At 47.5% G+C, this 23,604-nt stretch overlaps 1 protein-coding gene across 4 annotated transcripts in view; it reads right to left on the bottom strand.

Annotated features, from left to right (window-relative positions):
- Positions 1–23,604, bottom strand: part of AGBL5 (AGBL carboxypeptidase 5) — a 503,530-nt gene that overhangs the window by 302,580 nt on the left and 177,346 nt on the right. For all 4 annotated transcript variants that reach the window (XM_086928124.1, XM_086928123.1, XM_086928126.1 and 1 more), the window contains exon 11: positions 11,617–11,801. In XM_086928124.1, the coding sequence (XP_086784250.1) occupies positions 11,617–11,801 (185 nt within the window). The remainder of the gene's footprint in view (positions 1–11,616; positions 11,802–23,604) is intronic.

Genomic DNA, 23,604 nt, shown 5'->3' with positions numbered 1-23,604 from the left:
CCTTCATGTAGGTTGGTTTTGGCGGTGTTAGGGTCTTTTGTGAGTGAGAAGATAAGTTGAGTGTCATCAGCGTAGGAGATGATGTTGAGGTTGTGTTGGCGTGCGATGGCCGCGAGGGGGCTCATGTATACGTTGAAGAGGGTGGGACTGAGTGAGGATCCTTGTGGAACGCCACAAATGACTTCAGTGGCCTCTGACTTGAATGGTGGGAGGTGGACTCTCTGGGTTCTTCCAGTAAGGAATGAGGTGATCCATTCCAGTGCTTTTCCCTGGATTCCGATGTTTCTGAGGCGTTGTATCAGGGTGCTATGACAGACAGTGTCGAAGGCTGCGGAGAGGTCGAGGAGGATGAGGGCGACTGTGTCTCCATTGTCTAGTAGAGTTCGAATGTCGTCTGTCACTGCTGTGTTTGGCTCGGAAGCCGGACTGAGAGGAGTCGAGAGATTTGTTGGTTTCGAGGAAGGCGGCGAGCTGGTTGTTGACAGCTTTCTCGATGACTTTGGCCGGGAATGGAAGGAGCGAGATGGGACGGTAGTTTTTGAGTTCGGTGGGGTCAGCTGTGGGTTTTTTCAGAAGGGCGCTGAGTTCGGCGTGTTTCCAGCTTTCCGGGAAGGTGGCGGAGTTGAGGGAACAGTTGATGACGTCTCGGAGGTGTGGTGCTATGATGGAACCTGCTTTGTTGAAGATGTGGTGAGGGCATAAGGAATAGACCCCAATATAGAAGGGGCACATTGGGCAATGCCTATGGATATAGTGCACCCTGCCTTGGGGCTAGTGAGACCTGCTAAAGGAGAGGCTAACCTATATCTTATATGGTCATTTGGCCAACAGCAGCAGACTGACGCGGTCGTGCTGCCCGCGTAGCGGATCGTCACACGCTTTGAGGACTACTATTATTGAAGTATTCATCTTCATTGAAAAATACTTGCTTCTACCATATGTAGGTACAGACCATCATACTGAACATTCGTGATTCACAGGTCAGCGCCACAGCACCGCTTGTGATTATCACCAACTCCAGAGTTCCTCATCACAGTCTTCATACAAGTCTCTGTGTATCATCAACACAGTAATAGTGCTCAGCTACCCATAGAGTGCCAGCCTTCACTCACTTGGGTACCCAGCTGGGTGTCCTTGCGAGTATCCAGTGTCCCTTTTCCTCCTTCACCCACTGCTGGCACGTACACCTCATGCGGCTAAGCATTCTACCAGTCAGATGTCCCTAAATCCATAGGTCCTGATGAGACCCTAGATCACGTTTAGGGTCGAAACGTCGTTGACAACAAAGGTAAGCAAACCATTAACAACGTGCATTATTGTACGTAGCTGCTGTTTATTATGTATTGAGTTGCTAAATGGTCGACTTTTTTTAATACCTTTTTCATTGTATTTGGAATTTCATTTGTAAAATATAAAATGTGATTGTATCAAAGTAAAACCATAGGTGTATGTGGTTTCTTCGCCCTCTGACATTTTAACCCTTCCATTGCGATTGTGCACCTTATTATCTATATTGATTCAATTATTCCACAGGAACCACCGTTTCTGACAATCATTTACCTATATCTTAGGCAGTGCTAGCCGGCATGGCACACAAGAAGTGTGCCATATTGACTGTCATTTTGTCTGCACCAGGCCATGCATGCTGCAGTGGCAGTTTGCATGGCATAGAGGAGTGGTCCCCATGCCCTTGGTATCCAGGTACCTTTCACTATGGACTTACAGGGAATCGTTAGGCACTTTCTCACAAATACTCTTTAGGAGGCCTTTCTCCTGTAACCTTTGTACCTCTCCCTCTATGATGTCCGTGTCTCCACCTTCAATGGTCTAGGAGAGAGGATGAGCTTACAGTAGCACTCTATGCAGGATATCTTCAGGTGTGCCTCAAATAATTAACAAAGCAAATACAAGGAGATGATGGACGGAGCGCTGAAACTTTTCAGACACTCACCCCCAGTCACAGATCTGGGTTGAATCCATCATCGTTCTTTAGCTCACTTTGCCACCACATCTGTGACTGGGGATGAGTGTCTGAAAAGTTTCAGTTCTCCGTCCATCATCTCCCTGTGTTTGCCCTAAGTTGGCAGGGTATGCCCAGACGTGGGTCCCTTGCTCACTTTGCCACTGGATTCAAGCTAGCCTGGCTGATGAGGGCTGTTAGCCCAAAACCGGTCCCAGGATGCTTGTTTCCGGTCCAGAGAAAACATGGCTTGGCAATTCGGGCTGGACTGTTCCCATGAGGCACAGGGTCAGACTGATTTGCATATAGCTGTGTCTGAACTAGGGTGGCAAATTGAGCTAAAGAACGATGATGGATTCAACCCAGATCTGTGACTGGGGGCAAGTGTCTGAAAAGTTTCAGCTCTCCGTTCATCATCTCCCTGTGTTTGCTTTGTGCCTCAAATAGTTCCCGGTTTATGTAGAGGGAAAGGATAGCCCTCTAATGCCAGTATGAGCACAAAGTTCTTAACTGAGGGTTCCATGTGTTCTGGAGAGAATATCTTGACGGCAAGAGGAGCCTCAGAAGAAGAGAGTCCTCAAACGCCTGATGTTGAATGATGTAACCCTCAAGTGCCTAAAACTAAACCAGCAGTGGTGGAAACTTCAAGGTTTATCTGCTTGACCCTACATAGTGCCAGATCTAGTCTACTAGCCACCTCCTGTGTAGGTTCGAGGTGGAGGAATCACTTACCCTGACCCTCTTAGTGGTAAGGTGCTCTGATGAAGTCTTTCCCTGGCTCATGACTGCCTTCCAACACCTCCCCTTCCCCCGTCCAACTTAATTGCCAGGGCTAGTTTGTGCTCTCAACCCGGCCCGCCCTTCTAGGATGCTTTCCCACCACATAAAAGTTATCTATCAAAAGGGGTCAGCATGACGGATAATAAACCATAGGTGAGGAGAGAAATACGTCAATTAAAACTGGAAATAAAGGCTCCTACCTAAGAAAAAGAAGCTTGACACTAATACGAGAAGCACAATTCTTAAATAAAGAAAAATTGAGTATCCAGTGAAATAAAATCTTACGAAGGCAGCAGTTGTCCTGGAATCCTTATTGAGTGACAATAAAACCTACGTGGGTAACTCCATACGAAGTGGTGGGTTTTAGAATTATTAATGTGGTAGTAGTAGCTTCCAATCCTGTTACATTCTAATTTCTGCATTCTTAGTGTATTTCTGAAGAGGTGTTTACAGTCAAACAAAACTTAACCACTCACAGGCATGTTTTCTTTATCAAATTATTTTACAAATCAAATATTTAGAAAATATGTTACAAAATACCACACAAGTCCAGAAATATTTTTTTTTTTCACAACCGTTTTTATTGATTGATTAGGTAGAGCATAAATACAGTTCTCCACAGTCAGGAGGGTACTGTCAAATGGTAGACATATCTTAATGTATATGCAAACCTAATCACTTGGAAAAACCCCCCCTCCCGCCCCTCCTCCACCACCTCAACTACCCAACACCCCAACTACCCACCCCTTATCCCTCCCTAACCCGATGCACGTGATCACAATAAGCCGCAGTCTTTGAATACAGTACAACAATCGTCGAGTGCCCCCCTAGGCCTGAAGGTCCTCTTCTGCAGGTAGCCCATCATCTGAGTCTGCTGGAGGCTCCAGAGTCAACCCCCTGTAATCCGCCCACCGTTTCCAGATCTTGTAATGTTTCCGGGGGCATCCCCTGGCTTCAAACACAGGCAGCTCCAATCCCATGAAGTAATCTAGGCCCGCTTTCCAGGCACCTAGCGGAGGAGCACGCTCACACTTCCATGTCCGTGCCAGATCCCGCTTGGCAACCACCAGGCCCAGCAGCATAAGGTGACGTTTGTAGATGTTTCCACCCACATTCTCCAAGATATGTAGCAGTCCCAGCCTGGGCGTACAGGGAAGATCCCACCCCAGAACCTCCGACAAACAACTCCAAACGCCGTTCCAGAACTGAGTCAGACCAACACAGGACCACACCGTATGCAGCAGCGTACCTCTCTCAGCCCCACAGCGCAGGCACTCCAGAGACGCAATCAGGCCCGCCTTCCACAGTCTCTCCCGGGTATAGTAAGCCCTGTGCAGATATTTAAATTGTATTAGGCGGAGTCGCACTGCAATGGCAGCCCCGCGCGGGGACTCCAAGGCCTCCCTCCAGTCATCCTCGTCCAATGGGCCAGTGTCCGTTTCCCAGGATTCTTTTAGCAGTAGCAGGGAAGAGGAACAATGGGTGACTAGCGTTTGGTAGATTCGAGACACCTTTTTATCCCCAAGGTCCCCCATGAAGATTTTGGCTTCTACTGGACTAAATTCTGGTAGTTGATCCAAGCCAACCAAACTAGGTGCAAGCGCATGACGGAATTGTAAATACTTGAAGAATTGGGTCTTGGGCATATGGAATTCAGTGCTAAGTTCTTGGAAGGACTTGAGAGTAACCCCGGTCAGAACATGTCCAAGCGAGGAGATTCCAATAGAGTCCCAGCCACCAAACCCTGTCAGCGAGGCCAGTGCGGGGAGCTGTCAGTTCTTCCACAGTGGGGTCTCCGCTGTCAGTCTGCCCCACCAGCCCATACGGCGCAGCACTTGCCGCCAAAGTGCGAAGACCACCTGAGTGGCGCGTGGCAGCCCCCTCCGTTGCCTAGCCGAATACAATAGCGTATGCAGCGTGGTATCTCCCATCTCCCAGCAAAGTGGCCGAACGAATAGCCAACCAGCAACTTTCCAACTTTCTGGAAACCAATCACCTACTACGTGACTCTCAGACCGGGGCAAGGTACAGACACTGCCCTTTGGCAGTTGTCGAGGAGGCGAGAAACATCATAGACGCAGGAGGATCAGTGGCAGTGATCCTCCTCGACTTGAGCGCCGCCTTCGACACGGTGGACCACGCTATTCTGGTCCACCGGTTAAGTCTAGTGGGAGTCACCGACTCCGCCCTTGCATGGATTAAATCCTTCCTGGAGGAAAGATCTTTCCAGGTGTCAGACGGCACGTCCACGTCCTTGCCCATGCAGTGTGGGGTTCCCCAGGGCTCCTCCCCAAGCCCACACTTTTTAACGTTTATATGTCCCCCCTGGAGGACATTATCACCCCCTTCGGCGTCAAAACAGTAATGTACGCTGACGACACACAGCTGGAGGTCTCAATCAACAATTCAAACACCAGCATAGAAAATCTCTCCAGGTGTCTAGAAAGTGTCTCCCAATGGATGTGTGACTCTCGACTCAAACTAAATGGCAACAAATCGGAGATTCTTCTCCTAGGTAATCCAAACAAACTCCCAACAAACCTCATCTGGCCACCCTGCATGGGAACTCACCCAACCCCAAAAACCGAGGTCAAAAGCCTAGGCATATGGCTCGACCAAGACCTTAATTTTAAAACCCAGGCCAGAAAAACCTCAGGGACCTGCTTTGGCCTTATCCGCATGTCCAGAAAGATCCTCCACCTGATTCCCTTCCAGTCCAGGAAGCTACTGATGCAGGGGTTGGTTAACTCCAGGTTAGACTATGGCAACATCTTGTACCTGGGAGCCCCGGCATCAGTCGTTCAGAGACTACAGGTGGCCCAGAACGCGGCAGCTAGAACCCTAACAGGAACCAAAGCAAGATGTTCGGCGAAACCAGCCCTCAAAAGCCTGCATTGGCTTCCAGTGAAGGAGCGAATCACCTTCAAATCGTTGTGCATCTCCCACAAGATCATGCACAACAAAGGCCCCCCAATCCTCAGACCCCTGATGAAACCCCACCAGTCCACCAAAAACCTAAGATCTGACTCACTTGCCCTTGCCAGCATCCCAAGAATAAAAAAGTCAAGATCCGGCGGCCGCTTGTTTGCCTACAATGCGCCAAAACTATGGAACACCCTCCCAGTTGCCATAAGGAGAGAACATAACCTCCTCTCCTTTCGGAAACAATTAAAAACCTGGCTCTTCCCTTAAATCCAGTCTTCCGTTCTGCCCCTCCTCCCCTCTGGAATACTAGGTCTTGTTAGCGCTGGGATGCCAGAGGGTAGCTACGCGCTCTACAAATCCCTACTCATACTCATACTCTCATACTCAACGAGCGTTCGAGAGCGTATGCAGGGTCTCCTCTATCGCCATACCACCATTCATTGAGAACCAAAAGGTGGGAGGCCTGATAGTAGGACAGGAGATCCGATGTGGCCAGACCCCCCACAGTATGTGGACAGGAAACATGTCCGTAGCGCCACTCTGGCAGCACCCCCAGCCCACAGGAAGTGACCCAACACTGAGTTGACCCGACGAAACCACTGTGGTTCAATCCTATGCGGGTGGTTCTGCAGTTGGTACAGCAGGCGCGGAAGTGCAACCATTTTGAAGATCGCAAACCTACCAAAAATATTGAGGGGCATGCAAGACCATGTCTTGATGTCTGTTTGGACTTTTTCCCACACTGGCAACACGTTGCGCTCCCATGCGATGTCAGCGGACTCGGACAGGAAGACTCCCAGGTATTTCAGTCCCCCGACCGCCACCTGCAAGGCCGACGCCCAGGGGTACACACCAGCCCCCCCGCCCAGCACCCAAAGGGTTGACTTACGCGGATTGAGAAAAAGTCCTGATACCTCACCAAATACGCGCATTATCTCAAATTCGGGGGCCCGACCGGTTAAGGTCTGTCAGGAAGAAAAGGACATCATCTGCATAGAGCGCAATTCTATCTGATAGTCCCGCAACCCACACAAAGCCAGGAAGCTGCGCATCAATGCGCACCCAAGAGGCCAAAGGTTCCATGGCCAGCGCAAAGAGGTAAGGGGACAGTGGGCACCCCTGTCGGGTCCCCCGGCGAACCGAGAATTTCTCTGAGATCGCCCCAGACACTCGCACAGACACAGTTATATCAGTGTACAGCAGCTTGACATATGAGATAAACACTAGGCCTAGGTTAAGGCGCGGCAGGAGAACGAATAGGTATGTCCAGCTGACCGAGTCAAATGCCCTGTCAATGTCAGCCAGCAATAAGGCCGCCCGCTCCCCGGTGGCCCCCATGGCGTCGACGGCCGCCTGCGCACGTCTAATGTTGTGTCGTGTCGCCCTGTGGGGCATGAAGCCCGCCTGGTCGATTGGACCAGGTCAGCCACATATGGAAGGAGGCGGTTCGCCAACGCCTTGGCCAACAATTTGGCTTCGATGTTAAGCAGGGATATGGGGCGATATGATTCATGTCGGTCTGGGGGCCTACCTGGCTTCTGGAAAACTACAACTTCGTTGTGGCGCCATTCAGCCGGCAAGCTATCCCGTTCCCGCGCTGCCTCCAGCGCCTTCCTATAATGAGGCCCTAATTGGAGATGGAATTTCTTATAGAATTCGCAAAGAAATCCACTCGGTCCGGGTGCCTTTCCTGTGTTTAGTTGTCCTAGTGCATCCCCCAGCTCCTCCGCCGTAAGGGGGAGGTCCAGGGATTTCCTCGCCTCATCAGAAACTGCACGGGGGCAGGTCAGCAATGAATTTGTCAATCGCATCCGCCGGGAGACAGTCTCGTTGAGCATATTGCTCCGCGTAGTAGTGGGCGAAGCTCGTCGCTGGGTTTGTTATGGCAACTCCCTCCCCATCGGTGAGGCCCGGCAATGTGACTGGTTGCATGGTGTGTTGACACAACCTGTGTAGCATAGTGCAGGACTTATCGCCCCACTGATATATCCTGCTCCGCGTGGCCAGCCACGCTTGTCGAGCCTCGTCAAGTAAGACAGACGCGTAGGATTGCTGCGCCTGCAGGAGCAGCCGCACCGCCACCTCGTCCCCCCCTCTCTGACATCGTTGTTCCAGTCCCTCCACCCGCGCCGCGGCCGCGACAATGGCCTCACGGCGTCGACAACGGGCAGCAGCACACCATGCTATGTCTATGCCCCTCAGCGTAGGCTTCATGGCTTCCCAGACTGCCACTACGTCCGTACCTTCGACTAGATTTTCCTGCCAGTAGTGGGCGATCGCACCTCGCATATGCGGAGTATAGTCTGCCTGCTGAAGATGCCACGAGGACATCCTCCATCAGAATGGTTGACGTTTCCTATGCAACTCAACCCGCACTGCTACAGGGGAATGGTCGGATAGTCCTCTAGGCAGAATCCTGGGTTCCCTCACCCTATCAAGTAATGCCCCTGGCATAAACACATAGTCTAGTAGTGAAAAGGAACCATGCACGGCAGAAACATATGTATACTCTTGCACTGTGGCCTGCACGGGTCTCCAAACATCCACCCAGCCCAATCCTTCCACCATCGCTCTCAGTCTGGTAGGGGAGGCAGCCGCTACTGTCCCCTGCAGCCTCCTGCGGTCCAGGTACACATCCATGACATCGTTCCAGTCGCCACCCAACACAGCTAGGGATTCCGGGATATCTGCCCATACTTCAAATAGCCTCTCAGCTAAGGACCACTGTAGAGGGGGAGGGGCATACACGCTCCCAAACACCACCGGCTCAGCACCAATCATGCCCTTAACAAACACATAGCGACCCAGTGGGTCAATCCAATGTAGCTCATGAGCATAGGCTAGCCTGCGATGTACCAGAACAGCCACTCCCCTCGAACCCCTGGAGAACCCGGCATGAAATACCTGTTGGTAACCAAATCTCTGTAGGCTAAGCACTTTTGTCCCCATCATGTGCGTTTCTTGCAATAACACCACATCGGCAGCTTCCCTTTTAGCCCAACGCAAGATCGCCCCTCGCTTAATTTTGTCCAACATCCCCCTGACGTTCCAACTCAGTACTCGCATAGACTCTCTGGGGAGTCCCTGCATTGGCGTATCAACCATAGTCATGGTGGAAAAGACTTCGAGAACCCCAGCACTCGGTCCAGGCACTCAGTGCAACTAACTGCAAGGCATTAGGAATCACGTGCAACCCCCTCTGACTACCCCAGGTCCCCCCCCCCCCTTCACCCCCCAACACTGCCCCCCAAACTCCCCAACACCTGTCTCCCGACCCCCACCCCTATACCTCATGGAACACTGAAGTATCTGTCGCGGCATGGGGAACTTCGGGCCCAAAACAGAGCGCCCAAAGCCAACCATGCCAATGGATCCCAACTATGCACTCCAACTAAAGAACACCCCCCTCAGGGCCACCCCCTAACTGTGGGGGAACTAGGCAGCCCCATATACCAGCACCCCGAACCCCTCACTACCACCTCCCCCCTAAACCAGCGCAAAGAGTCAATCTGGCATCATCAACACAAGCCCCGAAGGGTCCAGCCATGGCCCGTGACTTTACGAGCACTAAGCGGCCAATGTTCGGCAGTCTAAGCAGTCACGTATTGTCCTCAAGTGAACTCCTCAGCGGGCCAACAGTACCAGAAAAGAGTCAGATTCCCATAGCTTTCAGTTTTCTTTCCCAGATTGATCGGTGTCGAGTTGTGCCTCATCGAGTTGGCCGCTGCGAGAGAGGGAGCGCTTCCGTGACCGAGATTTCCTGTGTCGCTTACTCCTGGCAGCAGGGTCGCCCCTCTCCTGTGACGATCCACGCGACGGACAGGAGCCTAAGCCCGGCTGGGCGTTCGGCCGGATACTGACCTTCTCATCGGTCCATCTGAAGACATCCTCCGGGGTATGGAAGAAGTGGGTTTTTGATTGAAAGATTACCCGGAGGCGGGCCGGATACAGCAAGGAGTATTGTATCTTCAGTCCACGTAGTTTGGCCTTCGCTGCTATGAAGGAGTGTCGTTGCTGCTGCACCTGTTTAGTATAGTCCGGGAAAATCATGATTTTATGATTTTCGAACATGAGTGTCTCCTTGGCCCTTGATTCCCGCAGGATGGCATCCCTGTCGTGGAAGTTCAATATTCTGGCTATGACCAGTCGAGGCCGTTCTCCAGTGGGTGGCTTCTGCATCAGGGCCCTGTGAGCGCGCTCCACTACAAAGCATCTTGACAGGGCGTCCGGGGGGGAGCCAGCTCTCCAGCCATCGAGTCAAAAATCTATCCATAGGTCCCTTCTCACAGTCCTCCGGAAAACCCACGAAGCGGAGGTTGTTTCTGCACGCCCGTCCTTCCGCATCTTCCACCCGGAGCGCAAGGCCCTTCTGTCCATCTCAGCCACTTTCTGTTTTAACGTGCCCACATCGCCTTCTACTCCCATGATCCTGGTTTCAGCCTCCGTGATGCGGGCTACTGCGTTGCGAAGATCCTGTCGCAGCAAAGTCACATCGGCCCCCACTGCTCCTATTTTAGCGTCCAACATGTCCCTTGACTGGGTGATAGCCGCCATCAGAGCCGCATTGTCGGGCCCTGCACCCTGGCCACCCCGGCCACCCCCGGAGGCACCGGGCCCCCCACTAGGTCCAGTGAATTTATCAATGGGCCCTTGTTTGGTGGATCCACTTCCGCCCCCGCCTCTGGTCATGGTCGGGACGTCTCGGTGGGCAGCTTTTCACGAGCAGCCGACATGGCCCCTCAGGACGAGCACCCGCGCAACAAGGATCCAGCAGGGCTACGTCCCAACGACTTTGATGTTACACCGAGGCACACAGTTCTGCCGCGTGGTCCCTCACTGATATACGGAGCACCCCAGGCCGCCGCCCGGCTATGTCGCACAGTTTGCGCAGTTCCTGGCACCGATCTGTCCCTTCCCAAGTGACCGAGTTGGGTTCCAGGGGTCCCCGGTCCCTCCAGCCAATGCACTGAGGCAGTCGTCGACCGGGCCGGCACCGACACACTCTCCTCCACTGCAGGGCTCCGCTGCACCCCCTGTTGCCGCTCCGCTGACTGCGCAGACCCCGAACCGCAGGCCTCGCCGTCGCACCAGCCAGTCGGTTCCGGGAGTTTCCGGCCGGGGATCGCCAAAATCGAGGCCCCGGCTGGCCACGATGTATGTAGGCCCCGGGGTGCCGCCGCCGCTATCTCCGCCACCAAGGAATCGGGAGCCCAAACTTTCACACCGGAGGGCACCCCTTGTCATCCGCTACCTCCGCCGCCGGTGTGGGGTGAGATATGGGTCTGGAGGCCAGGATAATTACACGGATTTATGTTAGGCTGGCAGGAGCTCTAACAAGCCACGTCCGCCATCTTCGCCCTCGTAGCCACGCCCCTCCAGAAATATTTTTACCATTTATTAATACCTCCCTTCTCAACTGCACCATCCATTTTACTTGTATATTCTAAGTACTGGTTCAATAGTCTAGCAGTTCCCTGATGTTCATAAACATTTCTTTAACTTTCACAATTTGATCACTGCACTTTCCTTCACACAACACAAAGTATGCTTTGTAACTTGAAGGATTTATATAGTACATTGATTGGGATCCTGCGCCCTTGCCCCCGTATCAGCACCTTTATTTTTTTATTTTTTTACAAAAACAATCTATTTCAGGTGCTTGCTGGAAAAAACTTTAAACTGTTGAGTTTACGACTGCTTCCACTTTCCTTCAATTATGTATGGTTTGGTTTGATTTATATTTCTATTGTCAGGTATTAACTCTCACCTATCTTACTTTCCAACTAGTATTGGGCAATTATCCTCTGTCCAGTAAAATGGTTAATAAGCCATCAATGTTTACAACAAAAAATAATCTAAGGTTTTTAACACTCATAACAGCCAAATGTTTCCACTTTGTAATGCTGCTGCAATGCATCAAACTGTTAACCAAGAGCAGGAATATGCCATACTTGCTGATCTTAGGTGGTGTCTTGGGAACTTTTTTCTTTGAGCCAACATTTCCCTTCATGTTCCGGACATGCTTCAGCATCCATGCCCGCAAATTAGAAAGACAGTTGTACTCAGACATGATGATCCGGGGCCAAGGGTTACACTCTGCCACATCCAGTGCTGCAATTGCTACAGCTCTTCCAACCTACACAATGTAAACACATGGCCATATGTATTAGCCATAATAGACTTGCAAAATGATGTATACAATTTCCAAGAGTTAAGAAATTATTTTCTTTGAATTACTATCAAAGCCACAAACCCAAAACAAATCTGCAGGGCAATTTGAAAAAATATAATGGGGCTCAAATAAACATCAAATGATGTTAAGAACAGATAAAAGATTAGCATAATTTCCAAGGATTCTTTGAAATACATCAAAAACAGTGCAGCTTTTTAAGTGTAAATAATAACAAATTATACTTTGAAACTCCTCTGAAGTATATCATAGCTATGTAAGCGGGGTTCTATGTTTCTAAGCATTAATTATCTTAAAAGCATGACTCGGAATTTATGGAGCACTGTACAGGTGGTTGAGGAATGTTAGAGAACAAATAGAAATTGCATACACACTGATCCGAGATGGGGGATGAAGTTAATATGGACAGCCTTAATCAGACCTGTGGGAAAGTTATAGTGAGCTGAATTTGCAGAAGGCAGGGAAATAATGTTTCAGATCCATAGCACCTAAATTGGGAATACTAGTCTCCTGTGTGGGCCAATCCATTTTTACAGCTTTTTTTCTTTGAAAACTCAAAAACAGCATACAATAAAATCATGATAAAGTATCATTCATTGTATACAAGTATAAGACCTGGAAAAAAAACCTAAATCTATAAATATATTTTTTTTACATACAGCAAATATTGCTTTGCGAGTCCTTGGAACAAAAACTAAAATGGAGTCAGTCAGCAGAAGCAATATACAGTCATCAATGAATGGAGTGAAACAACATCGTTTTCTCATTTCTTTTTATTGCTTAAGTCAACACGGGCACATAAACAATTTAAAACAAAAGCACCAAAGTTTAGTTGAAGGGGCAAACATTCTTAGCAGAGTCTTAATTAAAACAGCCTGCTATCTTAGTTCTAGCAATGCATGACTGATACATAATTAAATGGCTAAATGTTTCTACTACAAAATTAGATACTTCATAAAGATCCCTGCGTGCACTCTTAGGGACTCAGTTTTTTCATTTTTCATGTGTACTAACATGCCTAAACTGTGTAAAACAGCACAAACAAACGTTCTCATCTGTCAAAATAAACCTCTCAGTTGAAAAAATCTCTTGAAAGATAATTAGGGCGAGATATAAACTGATCACAATTACCAATAAAAAGACTCATTCTAACATTCTACTTAACATAGTTCACATAGCTGCTAATGATTTTTTCATGATTCCAAACAGTTGAGGGCGAATTTCAGTACTAACCTTTCAGAATACCCAAAAATATTTTTATAGTTGGATCTTTACCCCTTCAGATGTCTTGCCACAGAGGATTCCAAACTGAATGCAAATCATAATCTATACAGTAGGTGTGCTTCGAAAGGCACGGCTCCGCAACTGATTAGGTTAACCTCTTGCCTAATAAGAGCCAATATGGAAACCTGCTTTACATGAAATAGCCATCTATCCGCAAGTGCTTTAATTCAATGCAACTTATCATAGGTCTTCGGTGAGTAAACAAGGCAGGCACACAACAAATTTGCATTGAAAGCATATAGGAGAGGCAATGCAGAATGACCACAATAACTATAGCTGAAAATTTTCAGATCCTGCAAACGTAACTTATTTTTAGGCCTTCCAAATCCCAATTAAGACCAGTATTTAAAGTAACACAAAGATATACATAATTGTATTGTACTTGAAACTATGGGCTGACAACTCTCCACCCAAAACTACATTTACAGCTGCCAAAATGAATAATGTTTGTTTTCTTCAAATTCATCACTAAGCAGTTGTATCCGTTATAAACTGACAAGCAATCCATCTGGCACTGTAGATGGAGTATAATCTAATAAAACCAGATAATCACCGTTTATTAGGACAAGACTATGCAAGTGGTTAGTTTTCTTCATCTCTGTAAGCGGAAGAGCTTTAGCAGCAACTGTCTTGCAGGTGATGCAGCGGGTTTTGGAGAGGATACAGTTAGGGCAAAGGTAGTCAGGGCAAGTTTATTAGGTTTAGTCTGATACCTCTATACTTCTTCAAAAATCTGATGAGTCTGGTAACTGCATATCAGATGGCTTAAGGAAACCTTATTAGGGGGATCATTATTAGGGGTTAGTTTCAAGTGTTCCGATGAGAGGAGAAGAGAAACAGACATATTACTGGTTGGATTTAGGCTTAAGTCGACTTATTCAGCCACCTTCTTTATTTATGAAGAAGAGCAGTTGTTTTCACAGCCCACAATTTTAACTTTTTCTGCTGATTATTATCTCTCTAGTAAAGGCTCCTGGATTATGGTCTTCCACTAAATGGTAGGGGAGCCTTTATTTTTTATTGCAGGCATGATTGACATTTTTGTAAACAATTACTTTTATTTTTTTTACATAAGTATATTTTTATATGTGTAATTTTTAATGCTATTGTGATTTTTACATGTAACATGCATCATCTTTCGGACAAAATGAGCCCAGTATTGCATTTTCAGTCCCTGAGCCATTTACATTTAACTAGTTTATGGCATTGTATAACATTTATATTCTTTTCCCACTGCACTGACCTCACATAATGACTTTTTGACTTTTTGATGTTTTTGCATACCAACTTCCAAGTACAACCATGAAAATGGGTGTTTAAAATATTATTCGGGGTTTGTGGTTTCCACATTTCAAGTTTCCAGAACATGTTAAGTTTTTTGTTTTTTTAAGTAAACAAAATATGGAAATGGCACCAACATAAGCCCTTCGTCTCTAAAATCACTTTTCATAGTATCAATTGGAAAGATTACAAGTGGTCAATTTCTAATATTACTTCTTTACATTGATTATATGCTTGCAGTAGGCATGAAGAATGTTAAAATACACGATCATACTAATCCATAGAAAGAAAAAAAAACTAGGCACCTTATTGTTGCATGAGCTGTGTGGGATTCCTAGATCCAAGCCTCAAGAAAGGTCACACACATTTTCACTATTCACCTTTACACATTATTTGACATGGGGCAACCATAATAATTGGGGTTCTGAGGCCTTGATACAACTCTGTAAAACAGACAGACACTGGAGGAGTAGCAAGATTATCACTCACTGCATTATTCGAACTTTCTTCATAACTCGCCCTTCTCTTCAAGCAATACATGAACTCAGGATTCTCAGATTAGTAGAGGAAGTAGCAGTTGTTTCAGACTTTTGATCACCAGCCACTCCTAAGTTGCATCAAATTCGATATGCACCCAAGTTATTCCAGTTTCACAGATTTAAATGAGTGCCTTTCAGACACTCCTATTTCCAACCTACATTTATATCCAAAGATAGGTCTCCTCCATTACCCTCTGCCAATTCAGTTTGTAGTCCTCCATTTTTACCCTCATTTGGATGCAGACCTAGAACTGCTTCATTCTATTTTAATCTACCATGCGTTGCTTCCTTCAAATGTCATACAGGAGTCACAATTTGCAATTGTACCTGCTAGTTCAAGGAAAAAACCTTCGAGAATTCTGCCAGATGTTTGCTCAAATTCTTAATTACTCCTCTAACAGGAAACTGAAAGGTCTGCAGTCCCTACCTGACTGAAATCTAGACCTGCTCAATGTGCTGTCTCCTCTGCAGTTCTCTCTTTACTTTGGAGACAGTAATATTTAAATTCACAGTCTAGGACAATGTTTTCCATACAGTTCAAAGAGGTACCTTTTTCCTGGGTTTCTCCGGAGTGTGTGTCAAAGTGATTCACCTTCATTTTGATGACATGTCTTCTGCTCTTTCACTTTGGCAGACACCATCCTCACCTGTATGTTAGTGTCCGGTTTCAATTAGTTAGCTGGTTACCCTGGACGCCTCACCTTTCCTACTCCATAGCAATACTGAAGACGAGGCCATAAACAAGGTGCTGGTTACACCCCTTCTTCTCTTCATACTAACTATTCGCTCTCAATGAATTAACTCCAGCCTACTAAATTATAAGCATTTGCTTAGTTGAATTAATATAGGAACTAGAAAATTGAAAAGTGTTTATTAAAGACAAAGATGTATATTTTCAAAAATCATAAACTGATGTTTGGAGCAAATTTGCTAAATATATTTAAAGATAGTTCATTGAAAAATCATATGGAATTGGGGAGACTTTCTACTAATATAGTAACATTGGTGCCAAGGGCATTGCAGCTATGTCCATTCATTACCCATGTAGAGGTATTCCACACTGGCTAAGCCTTTTCTGCATTACTACTTGAAAATGTGCCTGATGAACTGAGGTGATCGCTGGTGCTAATCTTGCATATTGTGGTCACTAAGATATTCTTTTACAACACTAATATTAGTAGCAGGGATGATTTTCATTTTACTAAAGTAACTCCTATTACAGAAAAAGTAAGAGACCCCTGAGCTGCAGTAAGAGGCACTGGTGCTAGTTACACATGAACATGTGTGCAGGCTCAGTGTATGAGACTACCGTTGTGCCCAGCCCAGTAATTGTGCATAGGTAGACTGACACAGAAGGGACACTGCATGGATTATAGCAGATCTGGGGTAGGGCGTATAATTTTAAAGGGGCATTCAGAGATAGGTCAGCAGTGGTTACTGAAAACTCTATGGTGATTACAATGCATTTCAATATGCCATAAAGTGCAGTTGCACTCCAATTAGGCCTACAAAGTCCAGCAGGATGTCAAACTGGAGTCGAACATGCAAACAGAGTTTAACTTTGCAGTTGCCAACACACATCAAATGGACTGCAGAAATGATTGTATCCTTCAGCTCATAATCAGATGGCATGCCTTTTGCCCCCATCTGGGTATTGTTCATTCATCTGCTCCCTAGCCCAGAGAACAAAGACCTTCTCACACAAAACAAGGTACGAGCAATGATGGACCCAGTTCCTGGAAGAGGAATGGCTGTGGGGGGAATCTGCATCTGATAATTAGATTGTCACACTGCATCTGGGCTGGGTCAGCCCAGGCCCATTGAAGAAATGTGGAAGTCCAGATCTCTAGAGCCAACACAAAAGGGGCTCCCCATTGAAGTTTTGGTGGGAATGGTTCAAACAGCGATGGCAGCTAGGGGCAGAGTGGAAGTCCTCAGAGGAGCTCTTTCCTACAAAAACGTCGCCATTACAGATCATCCCAGACTTGTGTGCAAGAGCTTTAGGACAGGAATGGAGGGAGGATGAGGCATCCTAGGATTGGACAGCATCTAGAACATTCTACCCCCTCTTAAAACCTGTGCACAAGAGAGAGACAGTTGAGAAGGTCCTGGACCTATGAAGAGACAACAAAATGAAGGATGACCAGATGGAAAGAGAAGTAACCCGAAGCCTTGTCAGGATCCTTAATCCATCCTGATAAGGTATCAGGTTGTCACCAGCTGACCCAGGACTAGAATGAGGGTGTTCCGCGTGCCGGTCGTTGAGGTGCTGTGTAAGATGCCCCGACCAACAGAAAAGGAGCACCCGGAGCCAAGCAGGGAAGGAAATCCTGCTGCCTTCAGAATGCATCCCTTTAGAGGCCTGTTGAAAATGCCCCTGTTGGCTAGAACCCGCCACCAGGCCAAAACGAGCCCAGGCTGGAGTAAAATGAAGTAATATGGCCAGAGATATTCCTCTTTATAAGATTCGACTTTTACCCACAAAAATGGGGTTCCGTCACCATTTCCTTGAAACCCCCCAGGGTGGGGCAGGGCCCAGGATCAGTGTATCTTTATTTAGTTCCTGGGTGTAGAGGCTGCATGGGGCTCCCTCCCCTAAATGAGTATAGCCCCTCGGGCCTCCATCACCCGGGAGCCCGCACAACAAAAGAAGTAGTCTGGTTAGGGCCAGCGAGTGCAGAGCTGAGTAACGGGACCCAGAAAACAGAAGAGAGCCATCACAGATAGTGGTTTTTCCTACCTCATGGCCCCCGTGGCTCAAGACAGGAACTCCCCCTCCCAACCTGCCCCTCACCACCAGGGTCCATTCTCGGATGACCCCAGGAGAGTTTTATATATTTTCTAAGCATTCCTAGAGCTGGAGCTTTTTCTCTTCCGCTCGGGAGGGCAGGGTCCCCTAATAGTTGATCCTACAGCTGCATGTGTGGCCTTAAGAGTGTAAAAGAAAGATTGACATATTGGTCATAGTTGCTTTGAATAGGAATGGTTTGTTGGTGGTGATATGACATTTGTGGTTACTTTGAATACAAATGCCTTACTGTTGGGGGTGGGGAGTGCAGGTCCTAGGAGACAGTGCAAGTCATGACGTGGCAGAAGAGGGCGAAGCTATCACACGCTATAAAGCACTGTGCAGGACATGCACAGCAATGCCCAGGCTAAGTGTCTTCGCCAGTCATAGCCCAGAAGAGCCCAGGCCGGGCCTTATTTTTAGGCTACACTTCCCATTTCTCCGTATAATTTGCTGAGGTACTGTTTTATACTGTTATCTTGCTTCCTGCCCCACCCCCCCCCCCCCCCCCCCACCCCCACACGTTTGCTCTTGGCTGCCTCTCGTTATCTAGTTACTACCACTAGGAATGGGGAAGACAAAGCTGCAACTAACTCACCTAAATTGCCAATGAGCACCTCACTAGATGTGTACATTCAGTGTGCTGTAGGTGTGATAATTAAAGAAATTCAACGTATTGAACATCGTCCATCTTTTACACATGACCCACCAGCACAAATTACTTTTGTTCCATCTAATAGTTTGCCATTCCCAAAGGGACTTATACGACCAGTTAATATTTCTACAGCTGATACACCTTGCAATTCACCCACTGCACCCTCTGCATAATTGCCATTCTTGTCTTTTTTACCAGTCAAGCAGGCGCCACTAAAAAGGCAGTTGCCAACTGTCAGATCGAAAGGCACTCTTATCTACTCCTGCTGTTCAGGGGGATGCTGCTGGATGTAGCTTGGCTCATCTTTCTGGCATTGAAATAGCATTGAGTGGGAAAATAACTCATCTTAGAGGCCAATTTAAAACCCATCTATGACCGCCTGGGGGCTATTGTGCCTGAATTAAATTGCATTGCCTAGCGCTTCTGTCCCCTCCCTGACTATTGAACCTGGATTGAGAAGTGCATGCACAAAAATGCGGCAGGTAGCTCTAGTTCAAATCTATCTCACCCCCAAATCCAGGGGCAACAAAGCTCACTTGCCACAATGAGTATACTTTATTGCTAGGGAGGGCAAGGGGGTAAGAGGGAGGGCAAGGGGGTGAGAGGATGGGGCAGATATAAAATTGCACCAGCAGAGCCCAAGTCTCTCTACAATTAATCTTCACTCAGAGGCATGCGAGTACGTGGGAGTTTTTGTCAAAGGTCCCCGACTTGCCCCAGATAGTATTGAATCTCCTAAAAACAAGGTACTTCACTGGCTCCCTACTAATGCAGACTTTCCTATTTCTGCTTTGCATTATATTTGAAGGTTTGCAGGGTGGATTGGTATACCCATGAAGAAAGTATAGCGGGAGATTGTTTGGTCATAAAGTTTAGGATTCCAACTACTGACACAGGATTGTTGTCTATGTGCATCCAAACTTTTGTGAACCAAGGTACTATTAAACCCATCACACTGGGTTATTTTTTAGTCACAATCTCCAACCCGAGTCCTCAAGTTCAATCCATCACCCTAAGGCATCCCTCTATTTTCCCACAAATTGCTTCTAGGCACTTAAGTTTCCCTGAGAACCAATGGCTTATTTCCGTCCAGAAAGTCCAAGACTTTGCAGCACCTCTCATATCCCATTTTTGTAAGTTGGGGACTGTGCCTGCAAGATTAAGTTTCTAGAAAATTCATTGCTACCTATGCTCCTGGATCTCGAACACTAAAATCCCAAGTGATCTCTGCGGTCCAGACCTATCTGCATTCAGATAAATTGCCAGTAATTACTGCTACCCTAGCCGATCCTCCATTAGCCGATATGGTCACCACAGCTATACTTCCTGTTCCATTACCAATGTATACAAATAAGTATAAGTATAAGTATAAACCGTTTTGTAACGCGCTCTGTTACTGGAGAGTATCCTGGCGCGGGGGAAAGACAGAAAGGCAAAGAACAAAACATCGAGGAATCCTCCTAGACTGCACTCTTGAATAGGTGAGTTTTCAGGTGTTTTTTGAAAGCAGCCACTGTCGGCGTGGAGCGCAGATGGAGAGGGAGGGCATTCCAGGCCCGAGCCACCACAACAGACAGCGACTGGCCGCCCAGTCTGGCACGTTTAAAACTGGGAAGGGACAGTTTAAACAAAGAGGCGGATCTCAGGGTGCGTGCCGGGATATACCTTGTGAATCTCTTTCTCAAGTACGAGGGGCCCTGGTCATGAATTGCACGAAACGCCAACACCAAAGATTTAAACAGAATGCGTTGCGCTACGGGAAGCCAGTGAAGCGAGCGCAGCTCAGCGCGAACGCTCTTCCACCTGGGGATGTTAAATAGTAGGCGTACAGCCGCATTCTGAATAATTTGGAGGCGTTTGACCAGGTATGCCGGAATGCCACTGAACAGTGCATTCGCGTAATCGAGGCGAGCCAGTATGAGCGCCCTGGCAACCGACTCTCTGGCCTCCCTAGGGAGCAAGGAGAAAAATTTGCGGAGCATTTTCAGAGTGGCAAAACAGGTGCCTGTAAGTTTTTTGATGTGATGCTCAAATCTGAGATCCTCCGTAAACCAAATGCCCAGATTTTTTGCTGGTCTCCCCATCTCTTTTGGGCAGGGAATGTTAGAAGGCCAAAGTGTGCTCTTAAATGAGGGGGGGAAGGAGCCATAAAAGAGCACTTCGGACTTGTCCTCATTGCACTTCAGCTGGGCCTGTGTTAACCAGCGAAATACCGAGGACAGACACAGGTGAACTGTAGACGTGTCCAGATTGTCGTCTGGCCAGGTGAACAACAATTGGGTGTCATCAGCATACCCTAAGATTTTAGCCCCAAACTGTTCAGCTAGATATACCAAGGGTGTAATGTACACATTGAACAGTAGGGGGCTAAGTGTGGACCCCTGCGGGACCCCTGTAAGCAGAGGCTTTGGCTCAGAGGCATGGGGGGGCATCCAGACCTGCTGGGTCCTATCAGATAAAAAAGAGGACAGCCATTCCAGCACCACTCCCCCAATACCTATGGCAGACAGCCGACCGAGGAGGAGGTCATAGGGGACAGTATCGAAAGCGGCAGAGAGGTCCAATAAAATTAGGACCGCTCTGCCACCTCCGTCTAGACATTCCTGAATTGCCTCGGTCATCTCCACCAGGGCCGTCTCGGTGCTATAAGCAGACCTAAAGCCCGATTGGGCAGGGTGGAGGGCATTAGATGTTTCGACAAAGCTCTCCACTTGTTGAAGAACTACCTTCTCACAGATTTTCGTGAGAGCAGGTAGAAGGGATATGGGTCGGTAGTTTCCCGGAACCGACACGTCCAATCCTGCTTTCTTCAAGAGCGGCAGGAGTTTGGCTTGTTTCCAAACCTGGGGAACTGCGCCTGCGGCCAGGGAGAGGTTCACTATCTGCGTGATCTCACTGCAGACTGTTACCGCCACCTCCGAGAGCACAGCTATTTTTAATTGGTATCTCGCAGGGATTAAGTCGAAAATAGAGGACAGTCCAGTGAGTAGGGTCAATTTATAGATGGGCAAGGGATTTGTCTCTTACAGGAGACACTGGTCAAATAAAATGTTCATAGAAGTGGATTTAAGAGTTATTGGGTCTCTGCTGTCAGGTTATCAGTAGGACAACTATCATGTGACTTGCTTGCAGGGACAGCTCCTTCGCTAAGGCGGAGGGGCGTCGCCCCACAAGAAAAATAAAATGATAAGAATTGGCTATGTACAGCCGGAGGAGCTTCCGGAGGGGCTTCGCTTCCCGCAGAGCAGGTGAAGGAGGGATAGCACTCTCCTAAGGGCGCATGACTGCTTGGCTGGCCGTCTTGGGCCAGCAAAACCATCATGCGCACTTCGCATGTAATCCACCAGGCTGTGTTGTACAGCCCAATGGAGAACATGCAGAGCCTCCCATTCCCTGGTTGAGCACCAAAGCACGACGCTCAGACCAAGCACAGCAGCGTTGTGATTGGTCAGGGGAGTCGGGAGCCTGGGTGCTTCCTGGTTCGTCAACCTGACTAGGACAGAGGAAAGCGGCCGCCAAGAAGGGGGTGTGGTTTTTTTTCTTTGCCCCTTTTCTTTTTTTACTTTTTAACCCCCCCATCATATCACTCCGTGCCCCACCACTACTGCTATGTAGCAACCACTACAGCTTTCTTATCTGGTTGAGTAGTACACAGATTTGCTCAGAGTTTAATTTTTCGTCATCTGAAATGTAACTCCTTCTATAGGAACACCTCTTCAGTTAGTTTACATCTATAATAGTTTTGCCAACCAGAAAAAAATCACCAACCATTTACTCATTTGACAAAATCCTGGCCTCATATCAGGTCCCACTATGTTATTGTTGCATGGGACTTGAATCAAAGGGTATGATCCAGGATTTGTGTTCCAATGAATGTGCATTGTGGGGAATTCCTGAGTTAACGTCCCCTTTAAGGAGTCACCTGTCTACGGTTACCCTCCAAATGGCAGATTTAACCCTTGTACATGGCCTTCGAGCATGTAATACCCCCCCCACCCCCCACACCCTCCCACCTGATGCCACTCCGGTTCCCCTTTCAGTAGAGGAATGTACTTCCAACCATACTGCTTACATTCTTTCAGACATTAGGATATGGAGATTTAGGTGAAACATGGTAGTGATATTTAGGGTTGAGTGGGACCATAAAAAACTGATTTTAACTGTCCGGGATTGGACATCACGTGCCATGCTCGGCCTTGTGTTGGTGGTACCAACAGTGGGAATAGGCAGTGGAATGCTGTATGCTCTTCTCCCAGGGCCATTTCAGGCATTTATACCAATGTGGTTACAATACTTAAAAATTGAGGGAACTGATTCTTGATGAGCACATTAACCTATTTGCAGGGCTCAAAGATTATTTTGTGAAGAATTAAATTAGGCCTTTAGGAATACAAAATCACACAAGTAGTGTACAGAATTCTGCGAGGGAACAAAAGATATTCTTGTGAATGCAAAAAAAAAAAAAATAAGGAACCATGCACGAGATTAGGGACTTTAGAATTCAATATAGTCTTGTGATAACTGCAAAGGAAAATTGGGAGAATAAAAAATGGAATGCCCTCCTAGAAATGAAGACCTTATGTTATTCTGTCGGGTAGTGAGCCAGGGTGGTGGGAACTTGACTGAACCCTTAGGGACGTCTATCCAGTCATGTGAGTGGGTTGCTCATTTTGAAAACCTCTACTCCCTTTAACCATAGCCAGTCCAGGGGCAATCCCTCAATGAGTTCCCATCATCCAGAGTTTCTTTTAACCTTGCTGAGACAGCAGCAGCGGTTTCCTTGAAGAAGTAGGGCAAGGCTCCCAGGTTGGTCAAGATGCCATCTGCCCTGTTTAGATACGATCCAAACAAATGGGTGTCCTATAACAATGCTGTCTCTAATACAATCGCGGCTGCTGCGTGATTACAGCAACTTGAAAAGGAGCAGAGATTGTCCCGGCTTTCAAAGAAGGAAGCCCCAATTGTTTGATTCATTACCTCTCTCAGTTTGTTAAATAACTTGCAAAAGATCTTCTGAAAGCAGCTCTTGGGTTAGCTAATGGAGTGGATTAATGAGAATCAGATTGTTACCCATTTGCTAGCTGGATTTAGACCTCGAACTGTGGACCAGGCCTTCACTTTTGAATGGCTAACTGGAAGACAGTTGATATTGAGAGGGGGGGGAGGGGGGTGTTAATTCGCTGGGGCCCAAAAGGGAATAAA

The sequence above is a fragment of the Lissotriton vulgaris genome, chromosome 6, assembly GCF_964263255.1.
Source record: "Lissotriton vulgaris chromosome 6, aLisVul1.2, whole genome shotgun sequence".
In the NCBI taxonomy this organism is placed as follows: Eukaryota; Metazoa; Chordata; class Amphibia; order Caudata; family Salamandridae; genus Lissotriton; species Lissotriton vulgaris.
This window is presented reverse-complemented; position numbering and strand designations above follow the sequence as displayed.